Source organism: Cupressus sempervirens, chromosome 3, assembly GCF_028749045.1.
Source record: "Cupressus sempervirens isolate cs-2001-9-10 chromosome 3, ASM2874904v1, whole genome shotgun sequence".
NCBI classification, from domain to species: domain Eukaryota; kingdom Viridiplantae; phylum Streptophyta; class Pinopsida; order Cupressales; family Cupressaceae; genus Cupressus; species Cupressus sempervirens.
The window spans coordinates 856,069,834-856,088,604 of record NC_143120.1 but is presented as its reverse complement, the minus strand read 5'-3'; the positions used below and the strand labels follow the sequence as shown (position 1 = coordinate 856,088,604).

Here is an 18,771-nt window from a genome sequence, read left to right as displayed (position 1 = left end):
CTAGCCTTCCAACACCTTTCCCTGCGCTCTAGTCGAGCTACTAGGTGTGTCTCTTGGTGGGATTGTGTTGAGTACATCTCAAATTCCACCGACCCTATATTGAACAAGATCTAATATGGAGGCAATCAAGCACTACAACAGCAGCAAGAGTTAGGGCAATGATATTGGATGGCTCAATGGGATCGTGTTGAGTACATCATGAATTTCACAAAGCTTGTATAGAATAGGATGCAATATACCAACATGGATAGGTGGTGGGTGAGGTATATGATGGCATTAACTCAATGATTAGGAAATGAGAGTCATCATAAATGAAACAAAGCAAGATCTCCAAGAAAGATTCTTCAAGGAGCTAAAAAAAATTAGTGGAGAGGTGGAACAAAATAACCACTCCTATGCATCTCCTTGACTTTGCATTGAGTCCCAAGTACTATAGTCAGCAACTCTTTACTAGCACAAAAGTTGGCCAATTTATAGATTTCAACATTGTTTAAGTATACAAGCTAGCTCTTTGCAGACAAGCGACCCTTCGCAGACTCTTTCACCAAGATGTTGTCGGTAAACATTGTATAGCCGACGAGTAGATTAGAACCGAAAGGTTGCGTGACGGTTGAGTCACCCCTTCAGACAAATATATGTACTTGAACAAAAAGAAAACATTTGGCATCAATCAATCATATTGAATATTGTATTATCTTCTATATACATGCGAATAATAAAAGGAATACTTCTGTGTTACATGTTCTTGTCTATTGTCTGAATGCATTAATAAACCATTTACCCTGTACGGTAAACATTTGGCGTCGTTGCCTATAAGGACCGAGTGCTATGAATGTCGAATGCATTGAATAAAGATAGAAATAAGAATCCAGAAGATGACAGCATAAGTGTGGCACGAGAAATATTAAACTGCACACAACAAAGCGACCGAAGCCACAGACTCCAACAACTCGCCAAAGGGTATGGCAATGGTGTCAGAGGAGGTGACAATGGTACCATGGGAGCACTAACAAATGGAGTGCAGTCACCAAGTTGATCAAGGGAGAGGTTGATAGAAGAAGCCCGAGAAAGGCGAAGGGTGATCGAAGGAACAAAGGAAGAATTGGCAAACTGGTATTCGTCAAAGGGAATCCGGACGGAAGGGAAAGGACCAGCACGGCTCAGAGTGTCGAAGGAACACGAGTGTGGGGAGAATTCTTCGTCTCTGATACACCTGACGAGCAAATACAGTTTGGTCAAAACAACCAAGTACTTAAGGAAGCCTTCATACCACTCGAGAATGTAGGTGTCCTTAAAGCAGGTGTTCAGAGCGGTACGGAAGTACAAAACAACGCGGGTACCGACAGCAGTGCACAACAAAAGAAAGAAAGGGTACCGATGACCAGTCCAAAGGAAAAGTTATCAAAGTTCGACGAGGATGGCACAACTGACCCAATCAAACACTATAAAACTTGTGAAACGATTTGGACAACGAATAGAGAAAGCGACCATGACAAATGGGCAAGGCAATTTCCAGCCACCTTACGAAGTGTAGCAATCGACTGGTTTTTGGACACCGATCCGGAAAAGCTAACCACATGGGAAAACATAAAGAAGGAATTTATTACAGAGTTTCAACTACTACGAGACGACAACAAGATAGTAGTAGAAATCTACACCACAAAACAAGGAAGAAATGAAACAGTCTGTATATATGCTAGAAAACTAAAAGAATTAGTAAATAAAATGGAAAGTAAGCCAGCAGACAAGCTGAAAAAGAGATGGTTCATAGAAGGACTACGCGTAGAGTTAAAAAAGAAAATGAAGATTATGCTGCCATCTTCGTACACTGAAGCGTAAAATCGAGCGATGGACTTAGATAGTGAACAGAAGACAAAAAAGAAGAAAAACTGATCATCTGACTTGGATGAGTCCTCTTCTGAGGATAGCAATAGTGATGAGAAAGGCAGTAAGAAGGTCTGAGGCCTCCAGAAGGATATGATCAGGATGATGAAGGAGTTTAAGAATGTGCAGAAAGGGAATAGCCAAACTAAAGAAAACGAGCTATGGTGCATAGAATGCAAGACAGAAGGTCAGACTAAGGGATCTTGTCTGAAGAATTAGTTCTGTGATATCTGCCAAATTGCAGGACATTCCACAAAGGAATGCCTGTTCAATATGAAAACAAGAGGGCATCAACAAGTGCTCTTAACACAGGAAGCATCCACGTCAGGGGCGAACGGAAACACAAACAATGATGGTGCCACCTCGAGCGGGTACAGAAACAACAGAAGACAATAAAACAACTACACCAACAACAATAATAATAACAATAATAATGGGGGCCACAGTCAGATTCAGTATGATGAGAACGGCCGACTGATGGTTCAATGTCGGGCATGCAACTTATGGGGCCACTTTGCACGAAACTGTACAACGACGAACAAACCGCAGTTGTTATGCAGATGGTGTGGTCCTAGAGACCATGAAGATGCCAAGTGCCCAAAATCGAAATCAAGAGCGAATTTGATCAGCATTGAATCGGGAATGGACGAAGAGGAAGTCCTAGCAATTACACATAAACAAGCAAAGTTGTACCTAGACTCGACGGAAGAAAACAAGAGACTAGAAGAAGCATGGGCAGAAATTGAGAAGGGGATGCAGACAGAGAAATCACAGACGGAGAAGGGGGTCACTATGGGTACCTCAATGAGGAACTACGCAGAACAAAACATCATAAGGCGGATATTACAAACAGAAGTGCTAGTAAAATTAAATGATTTGATCCTCACAATGCCCCAACTACGAATGACACTCACAAACATGGCTTCGGCTGCTAAACTACCAAAAGAACCTAGGAAAGAGAAGGGAAGTGGAACAAGCGCAGCAGACCCAATGCTACTAGCCCTCACATCAGGAAGGCATCCAGCAGTCGTAGAAATGGGTATATTGGGAACAATCCTCTCAGACACAATTGTGGACGGAGGTTCAAGGGTAAATGTCCTACCAAAGGATACCTGGAAGAAATTGCGACAGCCGACGTTGTGGCCACCCATGTTCCAATTGCTAACTACAGACCAACATGGCATTAAGCCTCTAGGGATGCTGATGGCACAACCAGTAACTATTGGAACACAGTCGTTCCTGTTGGTAGAAGGTGCACTACCCGTACGAAAGCGACCCTATAGGATGAATAAAAATTACGCAGCACGAGTTACAAACGAAATTAACCGAATGTTGGATGTCGGTATTATTTATAGGTCCAAACAAGCGAATGGGTGTCACCCATAGTGATATCCCTGAAAAAGGATACAACTCAAATTAGGATATGTGTCGAATTCAGATCTCTCAATGCAGTAACAATCAAGGACCCCTTTCCGATACCATTCACAGATAGTATATTGGAGGAGGTAGCTGGACACGAGATTTATTCATTTATGGACGGGTTCTCAGGATACAATCAAATTTGCATAGCGAAAGAAGACAAGCTCAAAACAACGTTCATAGTAGAAGATGGGGTATACGCATACAACCGGATGTCATTCCGCATGTGCAATGAACCGGCCACATTCCAAAGAATCATATTACACATATTCGACAAGATGTCTATCAGAAACTTCAAAGCATTCCTGAATGACTGGTCGGTATTCAGCACCGAAGACAAGCATCTGATGTCGTTAAGAGAATGTATGGAGAGAAGTCGAAGGGCCAGACTAGTCCTAAATCCAATGAAATGCAGGTTCATGGTCCCGCAGGGAAAATTACTAGGACATACAGTCTGTAAGGAAGGACTGAAAACAGACCCAAACAAAGTTAGAGCGATAATGGAAATGCCACCATTTACAAATGTAACGGAAGTGAAGTCCTTAGGACACATAGGGTATTATAGAAGGTTCATCAAGAACTTCACGAAGGTATCATACCCGCTGGACAAATTGACATGCAAAGGAGAACCATTAAAATGGGAGAAAGAACAGGATGAGTCATTGGAAGGACTAAAGGTACGATTGGCCATAGCACCTATATTGGCATACCCATACTGGGGCAAGGAATTCCATGTTCACGTAGATGCATCTAACTATGCAATAGGAGCAACCTTGGCACAGACAGGTAACCATGGGTTAGATCACCCAGTGTATTCTACTAGCCAACTACAGTCAAAAGTAGAAAAGAATTACAGCACAATGGAACAGGAGGCCTTAGGAATGGTGTACACAGTACAGAAGTTCCAACATTACTTGTTGGCGACACCATTCATGTTTTATGTAGACCATCAGGCTCTGCTTTATCTTGTAAATAAACCCATCATCGAAGGAAGAATTAGCAGGTGGTTACTTTTGTTGCAAGAATTCACATTTAAAATCATAGTACAGCTTAGGAAGAGTCATGTCAATGCAGATCATCTCTCGCGAATTAAAACAGGGGAACCGACTGAAGGGATGAATAATGATTTTCCAGATGCGTAGTTATTTCAAATTGCAGTACTGTCGGAATGGTACACGAGTATCGAGGAATACCTCTCCACCGGACAACCATCAAGATAGATGTCCCAAAATGATAGATGGAAACTAATACTAAGAAGCCATACATTTCAATTGATTAATGGATTACTATACAAAACGGGGTCTAATCACATTCTACGACAATGTGTTAGAAAAGGAAATACCAAAAGTATTGTAAGAAGCACGTGAGAGTCTGGCGAGGGGACATGTGGGACCCAATACAACGGCACAAAAGATACTACAGGCAGGACTGTGGTGGCCAATAGTGTACAATGACGCACGAGAATGGGTCGTCGATTGTGACACTTGCCAAAGGGCTAGAAAGCCATTGAAGAGAGATTTTATGCCGCTTAACCCCTCTCACGCACAAGAACTATTCAAGCGATGGGGATTGGATTTTGTGGGACCCCTGAAATTAAGCTAAGTACACCAATGTAGATACATAGTCGTAGCCACAAAGTACTTGACGAAGTGGGTAGAGGCACAGGCCCTACCAGACAACTCGGCAGTTAGTACAGCGAAATTCATTTATGAACAAATAATCACTCGATATGGAATTCTACTTCAAATAACAAGTGACATGGAGGGCATTTTGTCAATCACGTCATCAAACTATTAACAACAGAATTCAAAATATATCACTCTTTATTGAGCCTGTACTACCCAAGAGCAAACAGACAGGCAGAGGCTACGGACAAAATCTTAGTAGCAGTAATTTACAAGTCATGTGCGGTAGAAGGTGAAGACTGGGAAGAAAAACTACCGTCCACACTCTGGGCATACCGAACGGCATACAAAGTAACAATGGGACACATACCGTTACAATTGATGTGTGAACAAGAGGTAGCGGTATCGACAGAATTTATGGTGCCAAGTCTGAGGATTACGATTGAGAATAAGTTAGGCGACATGGAAAGCCTAAAGGAAATATTGCATAGTCTTAATAAACTATAGAAAAAGTGATTGTTGGCACAATGGACCACAAAGGTGACATAAAACAGCCGCAAAGTGTGGCATGATAAACATCTAAAAATAAATAGGTTCCAACCTGGCCAGTTAGTACTAAAATATAACGGGCGTAATGAGGTTAGGCCTGGAAAATTCAAAGTGAAATGGCTTGGACCATTTAAAATCAGAGAAGTAAACAACAATGGAAGCATTAAATTGTGGACATTGGATGGAAACGAAGTAACGGAACCAGTTAACGGTTCAAAACTCAAAATTTACCATGAGCAAGGCAAAGCACAAAGTAGGAGATGAAACTTCATCTCAAAACCAGAACCTTAGAACAAGCATATTCAGAGGGAAAATAAAATAAAGTAATAATAAGTAATTAGAAGTAAAAATAAAAAAGTAAGGCAAATAATAAAAGAAGAGTACCATACGGCCAAAGAAGAGTACCGTACGGCCAAAGAGGAGTGTCGTATGGACAACAGCTTAGACCGTACAGTATGGCCTAGAGGGACTAGTTCACAAACATCAAAAGGGCGTAAGAGATTCATAACAAAAGGAAGATTAGAAGAGAAAGCCCGTACGGAAGCAAGAAGATAGGCAGACATATTGTACGGCCATGAGATAGCAAACCCAATCTGCACCATATGGTTATAAAGAATCAAGTGGCCACCGTACGATCAAGGAAGAAGGCTACCGTTCGGCCTTGGGATAGAAGTTATAAAGCATCACCATACACCGTACAAGCAACACAATATAGAGATAAGATTGTCGTACGGTTTTGAGAGAAGGGGCAAATCTGAAGAGGAAGCGTACAGCTTTAGAAAGAGTAGGAGACCGAAAAGAATTTCAAAATATTGCATACATGAGTTTCCTATGTACAATCATACGACCTACATGTTGAGGAACATCACCGTATGAACAAAGGCAAGCAAATATGGACAACATCGTATGGCCTAGGAAGCTAGCAAGCAGTCGGAATACCATCGTACTGCCCAGGCAAAAGTCACCGTACGGTCAAGAAATAGGGTGTCGTACGAACAGATACAGAAGCACCGTACGGCCAAGAAGCATCATTGTACGGACAGTCAGGAGACATTTAAATTCTATAGGAGGGTACCATACGGTCCTGTAAGGTGAATTATAAAAAGGAAAAAGGGCAACATAAAGCACAGCAAGCATCATTTCAGCACCACAACAGGTAGAAGGAAAATTAGTGTTCCCCACTCATCACCATCAGCAAGCAGGAAGCAACCCCTGGCAGGCATCCGTACAAGGAAGGAGATCATGTGGCATCCGTACAGTTGTACAGCTAGAGCAAAGGACAGGCACAAGGGTGTCTGTACACCTGTACGGCTGGCATAGTAAGCAATTACAGTAGTTTTCAAAACCGTTTTTATTGCAATCAACAAAGGGCATGGACTCTACACGTAAGCATGCGTGGCGGAAGAAATTGGAGAAGCAGAAAGTAGCAGCATGAGTCAAAATGTGCAGACATTGCCTTCAGGAGTGCGGGTAAGCATAAACGACAAGGAGAAACAAAGGGCCAAAGTGTAGAACCAACCAAATGTACATCTAACACCACAAAACATAGCATTCGAAGGGTTGAATGGGCTGGAGTGCCGAAAGTGGTAGAATAAAAGTCCCAATGACCACCTCGTCAAAGCAAGCATATGGAAGGCACAGGTAGAGTGGGCAATCCGGATGCTAGTCTTTTGTTTTAGGAATTTCGAAGGCATCCTGCGTACCATGATTGAGGTATATGACAGGCATTCCCGCAAGAGTTTTTTTCCATACTTGGGACAGGACTTAGTAATATCATTCTAGCGAACTGACTTCACCAAGGTATTCGGCATACCAAGGTTGGCACAAGGAGGAAAGAAAATTGACAACAAGCCAAAAAAGATGGACAAAGAGAAAATTGCAACTAGTGGAATTAATGTGTCGGGAACTGGCGCAGCATAAGAAAGATGCCCTTACAAACACCTCGAGAGGAAGAGGGTTATGAAAATCAGCCATCACGGAAGGCCATTGGAGGTGCCTCGTGGACTTAATAAGGAGTCGACTTGCAGGGTCAAGTACGGGGTTAGACATCTCTTTCCCACAGGTCAATATGATGAATGAACTCATGAACGAGAGGGTTTATGACTGGGCTTCTCTATTGGCCGCACGCATGGATGAGTTCATGACATTGCAACATAAAACATTTTACATGTTGCACTATGCCATCAAATTCTTTTTGGAGATGACTGCGAGGATGATACCGAAGGAAAGGCTTGAAATCCAACCAAGCCCGGCAGTACCCGATCAGCCTCCAATAATGCAGTCGAGACATTTAGACACCTAGAGGGCAGAAAGTCGTTGGTCAGAAGAGGATGTGACAGGAGATAGATGAATCTGAAAACACGAATAGTGGCCGACAGGAAAATCTTCTGAAGAGGACAACTCAGAGGAAATGGAGGAAGTGAAGCAAGATGAGGAGGAAGACGATGAGGAAGTCAAGGTGATCACAGCAACCCCACTTTGCTTTCCGCATCAATTGACGGCTGCACCAGTGGCAACTACGCCATCTATTACAGTACCGCATATACACACTATGGCAAATGTTCACATTCCGAGGTTCGGACAGTTCACACAACCAATGGTGATGACCCCAGTCACACTAAACCCCAGACTACGGCCAGGAGGAGCATCTTCACCATAGATGGAAAAATCGCCAAATACTTGGCGAGTTTTAAAAAATAGCCAGTTTTTTCAGCCTGGCGAGTTTTCGCCACTTAACTCGCGAATATAAAAACTCGGTTGCACCATGATTAATTGCCGACTAATCGCCCATTACTCGGCGAGTATTCGGCGAGTTGTTTTCAAAAAACTCACGATTTTCCTGCCTGTGGCCTGTGACGACTTAAAAGGGCAAAAACTCATTTTTTTTCTTATTGTTTGTTGCATTTGTGTGGGGAGAAGAAGGTTTGGAGGCATTCTTAGCTAATTGCAAGTGATTCAAGGCTGATTTGAGTGGATTTTAAAGGATTCTAACCGGTTTTACAAGACAAATTTCTTTCCAGGTATGTTCATTTTATCATAGTTTGAAAACTTTTTTATAGTTTAAACAAATGTTCTATTGTTTTTGTTGTTGTTTATAAATGATTCAAATCATTTAAAAGCATTTTTATGTTTGAATCATTTGAAAGCCATTCAGCTCTATGTTTCACAATTTTTTTTGAGTAATATGTAAGATTTTCTAAAAACAAACCATAGTTGTTCTCTAACTTTGTTTATTCATTTTTCTATAAATTCATGTGTAGGGCAGCGGTCAAGCATTAAAAAAAATGACAAACCCGCAAGAAGAGTGGCCACAAACACCATGCCCATCTGGATATATAGGCACTAGGCCTAAAAATGCAAGAGATAAGGCATGGCGGTATGCCTATGAAGCTCCAAATGATGTTGGGAAGGTGATATGCATTCCATGTGAGAGAATTATTTCTGGAGGCATAAACCCTTGTCTCAAGGTAAGTGAAGAAGAAAAAAGATTCATCAATGCCCTACTTGCAGCTGCTAAAGAGAAAAAATTGAATAGGGAGAGGGCGAAATTAGCTATGAGGGCAGCCATAGCTGAATCTCAAGGAGCTCCTTTTGATATGCAAGAAGAAGAAGAAGCACTTGAGAACATACCAGGATCTCTTCGTGGCCCACGGATCTGCAAACAAAATGTCTCTTTTACCGGTTCCACTTCTTCTACAAGTCCTAATTCTTCATCACCATCCACATCAGGTATAAGGAGTTATTTTGTGCCTAGGAACACCCTTGGAGCACAGCCATCATTAGAGGGTACTACATGGTTCAAGGAGGTGCATGAGCAAACTAATATTGCAGCAACTGATTTTTGGTTTTTCAACAATATCTCAATGAATGCAGTTGATAGTCCCTATTGGATCAATATGGTGAATGCAATTTCAATATTGGACAAAGGGTACAAGCCGCTTAATTGCAAGGATATGAGTGGAAGGTTAATATTTTACTATTTAGTAATTGTATAATCACCCATGGGTTCTCAGTTTGATGAGAAAGACCACTAAAGGCAAAGATTTGGTGAGACCCGCTATGACAACGCTTGCAACGGTGTTCTTGACGTTGCAAAGTATTCTCGACCACATATTGGCTCTAAAACAAATGTTTGTGTGTGCTGATTGGGTTGCTTCATCTTACTCAAAGAAGCCCGAAGGAGAGGTTGTGGCACGGATAGTCTTTGATCATAGTTTTTTTGCAAAAGCTAAGGAGATTGTGGAGGTAACTTCGAGAGTCAAAACATTATATTTTTAGTTTATTCAAGTTTCATTATTAATTCATAACTTACTATGTTATTAACTAATTTGTATTTTTCAAATTTCAAATGTAGATGTCTATGCCCCTGGTTAGAGTCTTGTGCATATGTGATGGACAGCAATCCCCAATGGGAGGTCTTTATGAGGCCATGGATAGGGCCAAAGAGGCTGTTCAAAATTACTATTATGGGGACAGTCTCAGATTTGACCCCATTTGGGAAACAAATGATAGGAGGTGGAACAATATGCTCCACCAACCCATTCATGCAGCAGGCTACTTCCTCAACCCCATATTCAGGTACTATGATTGTCCTTGAAGTTAAGATTTTACTAAGACTTTATTTTACTTTACTTTTTAAGGTTGTGTAGTAAGACTTGATATGATTTTCTATTTGTTTTAGGGCTAATGATTCCTACTCAAATCCTAACGGATGTCATGGAAGGTCTCTCTAAATGCATTGAGAGAATGATATCCAATGAAGTGGAGAGAGACCTTATTGTGACCAAACAACAAGTCTATGTGGAATCGAGGGGTAATTTGTTCTCTTCTATGCTAGCAAAGAGAGCAAGATCTACTCAAGCACCAGGTAAAGCGTCAAACTTTACAACTTTTGCTAATTGATAAGTTGTGTTTCTGATTATCTTTTTTTATTGTTTTATAACTTTTTATATTTTGTTTTGCAGATTCTTGGTGGGCAAGTTGGGGTGGCAATACCCCCAATTTAAAGAATTTCGCTCTCAGAGTCCTATGCCAACCTTGTAGCTCATCCCATTGCGAGCGCAGCTGGAGCTTATTTGAGTCCATCCACACAAAGAAAAGGAACAAAATGACTCAAAAATAGCTTAATGACCTTGTTTATGTGCACTATTATCTTAAGTTGTGCATAAAAAAGGCACAAAGTTCAGCACGATCTGGTCCACTTGATCTAGATGAGATAGATCCTTATTCTGATTGGACAACACAGAAGCCAGGTCCATGAACGAGGTCCATTGTTTACACCAGATGAGATTGCCGATTTAGAGAGGCAGGCCATGGAGGGGGATGTTGGAACTGATTTTCATTTCACAATGGATGACATTGAGGAGGAGGATGATTCAGGCTCAGAGGATGAGTCATTACCAGTGCCACATATAGGAGATACATCCTCTTCTAGGACATCGAGCCAGTCAGTAGGGATGTCGAGCGAGGAGGCACAACCACAAAGTTCACAATCACGCAGCTCATGCCCTATCCCAGTGCGGGGCACTTCTCCGAGGACTAGACCCCCTCGCTTTCCTGCTAGTGCAATTGGAAAGAGGAAGATGTGATTGTATTGATGTATTTAGACTTTTAGTATTTGCTTCTAGTTTGACAGATTGAAACTATTTACTATTTTACTTCCTGCCATGAGCATTCCGCATAAGAATGCAATTTTGTACACACTATGCATTTATATATATCTAAACTCTACTTGTTTCTTTTGTATTCTCTTTAATTAACTTATTAGATGCATCTTCTCATTAAATTTTGCAAAATAAATGTATTTTTAATTAAATTTCAGTGATTTTTTTAGGTTCCTGAGTTTTCCCGAGTTTTTTTTTTTAACTCGCCAATTTTTTCCCGATTAAAATTTTGCAGGACTTGGCGAGTTTTCCAACTATGATCTTCACAACCAGTGGCTGCCCAACCCTCAAGAAGCCGAGGGACATCACCAACAAATACACACATGGAGACACAACCACAGCCAGCGTTCAACCAAAGTAGGGGAGGGAAGAACTGACCCCCGTACCACACGAGCACGAATTACCCCAGTCAACAACACTGAGTATGCCTCAGCCACATCCAATAGTAGAGTTGATAGCTACGAAGGGAAGAGATAGTCAGAGAAGGGCACAGGAGCAGGTCCCACTAGAGGTCATTGGGACGAATGCAGTAGTCATGATAGCACTATTGGATGATACAGTAGGTGAGGCTGCTGATTTGAGCATGTCAGAAGCAAAGCACCAGGCGCCAACAACCATACAGATTAGCTCATCGAGTCGTGCAAGTGAGTATCAGAGACGGTGACTACTTCCCCCTGTTGCCAAAGGCCCTTCTATCCAATCTCCCATGAGAGAGGACCTACAGTTAGAGGCAATATGGTCGAATAGCAAAGTTGTCGAGGTCCCTACATTGCTAGAGGTAGGAGATCAGAGCACAGCGGCATTGGAGAAAGCAGAAAGGAGGATACGAATGGAGGGTCCTATACCAGTAGCAGAGGAAAAGGATAAGGATATTCATTCCCGCTTCACCGACATCACAGAGAAAAGCAAGCTCCTAGCAAAGTTGGTGCTCACAGAGAGATGACGGGCAGAGGCTAGGCAAGAAGCTTGGGAGGCCGCAGAAAAGGCTCGGGAGGAGATGGCCAACCGACTTACCACCCAACAGATTGCATGGGAAACAGAGCGGACAGCATTGTTAGCACAACTCGAGGAAGTTACACGAGCGAAACAGGAGGTAGACCAACAACTTGCAACAGCACTACAGGAGGAGTCAGCAAAGACAGCCCATGACCAGAAAGAAGCTGAATGCCAAGAGGTCACAATGATGCTAAAGGAGGTAGTGGAAGAGAATTCCCAGATCCGAGTTGATTTAGAGGTCCATACCAAGCAAGTGTATTAGATGCGATGGAGCCAATCTACGCACTTAGGGATGCATCCTTCCGAGTCTTCTTAGTTAGTTTTTGTTTTTTTTTCGTCCAGAGATGACTTTCTTTTTGGGGGGAATGATGTCGGTAAACATTGTATAGCCGACGGGTAGATTAGAACCGATAGGTTGCGTGACGGTTGAGTCACCCCTTTGGACAAATATATGTACTTGAGCAAAAAGCAAACATTTGGCATCAATCAATCATATCGAATATTGTATTATCTTCTATATACATGCGAATAATAAAAGGAATACTTCTATGTTACATGTTCTTGTCTATTGTCTAAATGCATTAATAAACTGTTTACGTTGTATGGTAAACACAAGACACATGGCCTATAGTGAGGACTGAATTCACGAGTTTTGCAAGCACAAATGGCTGTGGTCTTAAACCTTTTTGGAACAGCAGTGTATATAGCTATGTTATTTGACTATTAGCATAGCGGTGTGTTTAGCTATGTTATTTGACTATTAGCATAGTGATGTATTATAAATTTAATTACTGCTGCATATATGTATGTATTTTTTATTTTTATATGTTTTTGTATGGATGAACCCAACCTCATAAAACAATTTACCAAACCCAATCCCAAACCGGAACCAGCAACTTATACATACGTACATATGCAATTAGACTATTCTTTGGGCTTATTTTCTGTAGGCTAAGTCTGTATACATTGCAAATGTCCTAGAAAAAACAATATTACTGTTTCCAACTTGCCATCGAGTTTCTTCTATAACTGTTTCAGACACTTTCTGATGTGTTTCCCAAGTCCCCAAGGTTCGCTAGATAAAAAGATTTGCATAAGCTAATTTGTGGGTGCCCAAGGAGTCTGCAATAATATCTCATTGCCAAAGCTTGGTTAAAACAATGAATACTTAAATGTGGACTTGTATATTATAATATCAAAAGAAAAGAAAATGATTTGATTGAAAGAATATAGAACTAAAAACATACCTCATTCCTTGAAGGGAAATGACTGCAGATAGATTTCTATTAATAAGTAAGTGGTTACTGATTGAACAATAAACCGTGCACACCAATTTGGAGGAATTATCAATTTAAGCTTTACATTATGTGAAATAATATCCTCATTTTCTTTACGCTAAGCAAGGACAAAATAGCAAGAACAAAAGAGATGTGAAACCTAAATGCTTAAGTATGCAAACCTATCAAATTGTGAGTACACAAATTGTGAACACTTTATTAAAGCATCAAAAGTTAAATCAAGATAAGTACCCAGTAACCTAAGTTTGAGAAGATAACAAACTGTTAATACAAGCATATTTGATTTGAGTTTAAAATTGGAATTCTTCAATAAAGAAGACTTGCAGTGACAAAAATGATAATTACATAAGTAAACCCTCGTCTACGCAAGAAGAGCTTTCTGGGCTAACAAAATGAGGCATGGAGGAGGGACAGAGGTAGCCAGAAAGAAAAATGATTTATTATAGGATCATACATTGTCATCAAGGCCATCTTGAAGATAATGGTAGTATTCATAAGAACCTTCTACCAAACTCATTTGTCCCCCAAAAACTGTAGGCACATTTAAGCAGAGAAAGTATTAGTATCCAAATCATTTCCTATTCCAAATAAAACCATTCTAGAGGACTCATATGTTGTCCTAAAAATTCTAGACACATGTATAGTTTGATGACAAATAATTCAAATTTTTTAAATGGGGATTTCATTCTTCCACTCTATGAAGTCGGCCTCTCAAGGCAAAGTTTGTTATCATATAATATAACAAAAATATGACAAATCAACTCACGCCCACTGCTTGAAAGGCCATTGTGCACATTGGTCAGCCGCATTGTACCTGCACTGCCAACCATAGCTATAATAAGAACATGGAATTGAAGTAAGTCGCCAGGCCACACTCCACGCGTTATCAAAATTTATGAGCCTACGACAAAAACACTGTTTTAAGTTCTAGCAGCCTAATACCATGAAGAGAAACAGCCCCTCGGACAGGTCTAAAAGATAATCATTTAGGTGCAGCTCCAATACATTAAAGATACATCATTGTCTGTTCTTTTGAAAGATCTATAGTCAACATGTGACTTGCATATGAGAACAAACTCAATTGGCTACAGATAATGTACAAGTACGCACTTGAAAAGGAAGGCTGAAAATATACTCAGTTATAAATATTGGTAACAGCATCCAATTGTTCAAATTGAACCCAATCTAAATATAATGCAAGACAGGGCTACCCTTTCTTGTGGTACATGTGCCCGAAGCAGCATCAGTGTCTGCAAGAATAAAAGCATTTGCAGCTCGTACCATTGGCCGATCTAAGGGTAATTTGAGTCGGACGTGAAGCCTCTTCCTTTCCTCTACTGCAATGGGCGGAAAACACATAAATCAGAACCATAAGAAAATTGTCAGCTAGAAACAGAGTATGCACAGTTTTCATTAGGCTCTCAGAATAAGAAAAACTCAAGATAAAAATAGAGTATACACAGTTTTCCTTAGTCTATCAAAGTTGAGAAATTGTCACTTTCTATGCACCACAAAAGGAACAAAACAAGAAATCATATGCTGTAAAACACTTGGAGGAAAAAACGAATCCTATAAAGTGGTCAAAATGACTGAGTACAAGTACAATTATTCTACATGGTTAGGAAAAAGAGTAAATATCAAAAACTAATAGTTACCAGGTTCTACAAAACAAAAATATTTACATACATTTATACAAAATTATATGATACATTACTTGTACGAAAAAAACACTATGCATTATTTTTAACACAAAAAAATCAGATATGCTTGACATTCTCCCTTCAAGGTTGTAAACTGCTATTGTTATGGCCCATTTAGTCTTTATTCTGCTCTGTTTCTGCAACAGACTAGTGTTTAGGATTTCCCAAGCACAAAACTCTTATATCTTTGCAGGATGGCCAAGATATGTTATGAAGAGCAACTGAATTACATTAAGCACGGGCAGAATGTCGGAGCTTCAATATCAGTAACTACATAGTATTCCTTAATGAGATTGTTACATGTTCTTTGTAAACTTTGCATCTTCTATAATGAAAATATTAAGGACTAGGACTTCTCGGTTTATCCATTGCTTTGCTAGATTTATGGCTTGTGGCAAGTTTCATCCTCATGTAATTAACATGTGTAAATATAGTGAATGCACTTTCAAGGCCAAGTTAAATTTGGCAAAACAATCTTTCCCACACGATTATTGAGTAATGTCAAATACCATAGTTCACAAGTCATCCCAGAATAAATCATCTGTACCGTATGAAAATGCAGATATGCATAGAGTTCTACCCAAATTAGACACAGTAATGAAGTAATATTGTATTAGGAGAATAGATGTTTTGCGGTGCTTGTACATTTGATTCTCATTAAATTACCACCTTACCTTGTTTCATTTCAGTCTCACCAAAGGTAAGGTCATAGATGGCTGTTACAGGATGAAGGAATCCTGAAGGACAGAAGTGATATACTCGCAGCTGCACAAAAGAATAGATCCCATTTATTTTATTTATCAAAAGAAGCAATCCAAACTTCATGGATTATGAACCTGCCTTTGATATATGATTGCTTCTTTCAAATTAGATAGAATATATATACTTTCAATTTTCTAGTTTTGGTATCTGCTGCTTTCCACATTGCTTTTAGCTGCTCAATCAATCCTGGTATAATCAACTTTGAAACTGCATCTGATAAAGAAAGTTCCCTTGACGCAATACATGCTATGTCCAACTTTACTGTTACTGTTATAACACTTACATCTTCCTTGACTGCCAGGCCAAAGAATTCGTCAGTATCATAATGGTGTTCTACTTTTAACTACAAACAAAACTTGAGCCAGGAAACATCTGATTCAACAAATGCAATATTTTAGGAAAAAAAACATCACAGCTTTTAACTTCTTAGTAAGAAAACAAAGATAACTAGTGTTAGGTACAAATGCTCTCAGTGTTCTAAAAACCATAGGTGTAGAAAATTACCTGGAATATAATCAACCCGAGGTGCACAAGCTTTGAGATTGTAACTTAATAGATTAAAAACTGTTATCTTAATTGGTTCTGGAAACTGTCAAGTTCAAAAAGAAAAAAATTTGAGAGTGATTCTAAAAGCGGGTCCTAATAGAATTCTTGACTTAGACAAAGAAAACTGTTTAGATCAGAAAGCTAAAGTGAAGGTTATAAACTTATCCCTCATAGCCAAGAATATTATATTTGATTCCAATATGAAGATAAAAAGGACACAGTTATCCTCCCTAAAAAACATACATTCGAAACTGTGGAAAACACAATGAATTTCTCTGGCAAATTCAGGATATCATATTCAAAATCTGCATCATCTGTATTGTAAATCTGCAAACAAAAATTGCTAAAAAAAAGTTTGTTTTCACAATTTGTAGATTTCTCTCAATTTTTTTATGTATCTTTCGGTGCATTCTGTCAGAAACTTAGCCAGCGCCAAAACAAAATTGCCTAGGATATTATGTTTATCTAAAGTGAATTTGCTCAGAATCGTATAAAATTTTCATGAAGTCAACCCTTACACCATAGTTTGCAGACATGGACTTGAGAAACACTCAGCAATTCTAAAATTTTCAACTCAACAAAAACTGGCATTTCAGAAGAGAAAGTGCATGGTTTCAATGTCTTAACTTATCAGTGTTTCCACCCATGCTTTTCGTATGTTATGAAAAATCCCAAGTTAAACTAGTAAAAACTCATGGACCAAAAATAGCTGAGAGTGCTCAGCAACTGAAAAAGTACCTGCAGAGTCTGCAAACAATGCCTGATTTGATTTCTCTAGGATGTTCATGAGGTCCTTCCTAAAAGTTAAAATATTCCCGATTATAGTGATTATCAAATAACATGTGCATGTAAAAAAAGGCAGTTACCAAACATGTTATGTGATGCCAGGAAAAGGTTTGCAAACAAAGATAAGAATGAACACTAATCTAACATGCATCTTCCTATTGAACGCTACTGATTAAACTCATACAAGTCATAGATACTTTAAAGTTCAAATCTCTTCTTACCTCTACCCCAGATGCTGACAAAACATGCTTCTCAGGTGAACACAAGGTTGAACAAGGCAAAAGACGTGCATTCTCATTTCCAATACTCCTTTTCAAAGAATCAATATTTTTTTGTGATGCACTATCCTTTGACTCCATACACTGTAATAAGACTGATGAGCACTCTTCAGACTGACTAGCCACTTTCTCTGCCTCAAATACAGCTCTTGGTCCTTTAAGATTTGCAGCAAAGTCTTCAACGAGTAGAGAAAATTGTTCCTCTGTAAATAATAAGTAGACATATATTCTAACAGAGTTAAAAAGAATTTCAACCTTGGACAGGCTTATATAGGCATACAATTTATCACAAATTTCTCAATTTCTTTTGCAAAATTAGATTCCAAGTACAAAATTAGTAACAAGTTCTAAATTTCATAAATAAATTATAATGTAATTAAAATATAGAATTCAGCTGTTGTAGAAAAAGCATCTTGGATATCTAGATTATATTAGCATTCCATCTACATGGTCATGACACAGTTTTGTAAAAGTATAAAAATGGATTTCAAAAACTGCCCATGTTTAAAGCAAGAAAAATTCAAGATAAGATAAATTTATTAGTGTCCAATAGGAGACCACAGAGAGGGTCTAAGGGACTGCCAAGATAAAAGCAAAGAAGTCAGCCAACAGCGGGAGCACCACACAATGTCCGGGGGAAGAGCAGAACCAACAACAACCAAAAGCAAACAAAAAGGAACCAGAGGCAACTGCCAGCAATAGGCTAGGCATCCCCCACCACAGAAAAGAAGTCCAGAACCGAAGGATACAGCCCAAGGCGAGAGGAAGTCCACCACTACTGCTGAGAGCCACTGGAGGTGTAGGGCTGCAGTCACATATAACTCCTGCAAGGCCTCAAAGACCTGATGTGCTCGGGTATGTAGACCAAGCTGCCGCTTGGTACTCTGAGCCGGAGAGACCACCGTGGAACTGGAGGTGATGAGCTGATTTGTGGTCTATCCTGACGGGGAAAATTCACTTTTTGTAAAAACAATGAAAAATCTAGGTTTGTCATGTCATGTCAAATATAGTACATTTGGACAAAATTCAGAATTATCTAGTATAAACTTTGAAACTATAAAATTATAGGACTTCAAAAAAAAAAAAAAATTTCACCAAAGAGAGTTTATGTAGAACACAAATGGCTACCTTAAAATGGAGGGGCATTTCTATTAGGAAGCATGACCTAATATTTAGGTTATAACCTTATCATTTTAGCCTAAACCCTTAAAAGAGAAAATATTTAAAGACAAATACCTCATTCTGGCTTAAAATTGGCCTTAAAT

The 18,771-nt window shown here is 39.6% G+C and overlaps 1 protein-coding gene across 2 annotated transcripts in view; it reads right to left on the bottom strand.

Moving 5' to 3' along the window:
* Nucleotides 1-18,771, bottom strand: part of LOC149569479 (Peptidase C78, ubiquitin fold modifier-specific peptidase 1/ 2) — a 291,457-nt gene that overhangs the window by 192,404 nt on the left and 80,282 nt on the right. For both annotated transcript variants that reach the window (XM_089822179.1, XM_089822178.1), the window contains 7 exons: nucleotides 17,450-17,709; nucleotides 16,401-16,485; nucleotides 16,021-16,190; nucleotides 15,809-15,899; nucleotides 14,646-14,771; nucleotides 14,201-14,248; nucleotides 13,889-13,965 (listed from right to left, as the gene is read on the bottom strand). In XM_089822179.1, the coding sequence (XP_089678305.1) occupies nucleotides 13,889-13,965; nucleotides 14,201-14,248; nucleotides 14,646-14,771; nucleotides 15,809-15,899; nucleotides 16,021-16,190; nucleotides 16,401-16,485; nucleotides 17,450-17,709 (857 nt within the window). The remainder of the gene's footprint in view (nucleotides 1-13,888; nucleotides 13,966-14,200; nucleotides 14,249-14,645; nucleotides 14,772-15,808; nucleotides 15,900-16,020; nucleotides 16,191-16,400; nucleotides 16,486-17,449; nucleotides 17,710-18,771) is intronic.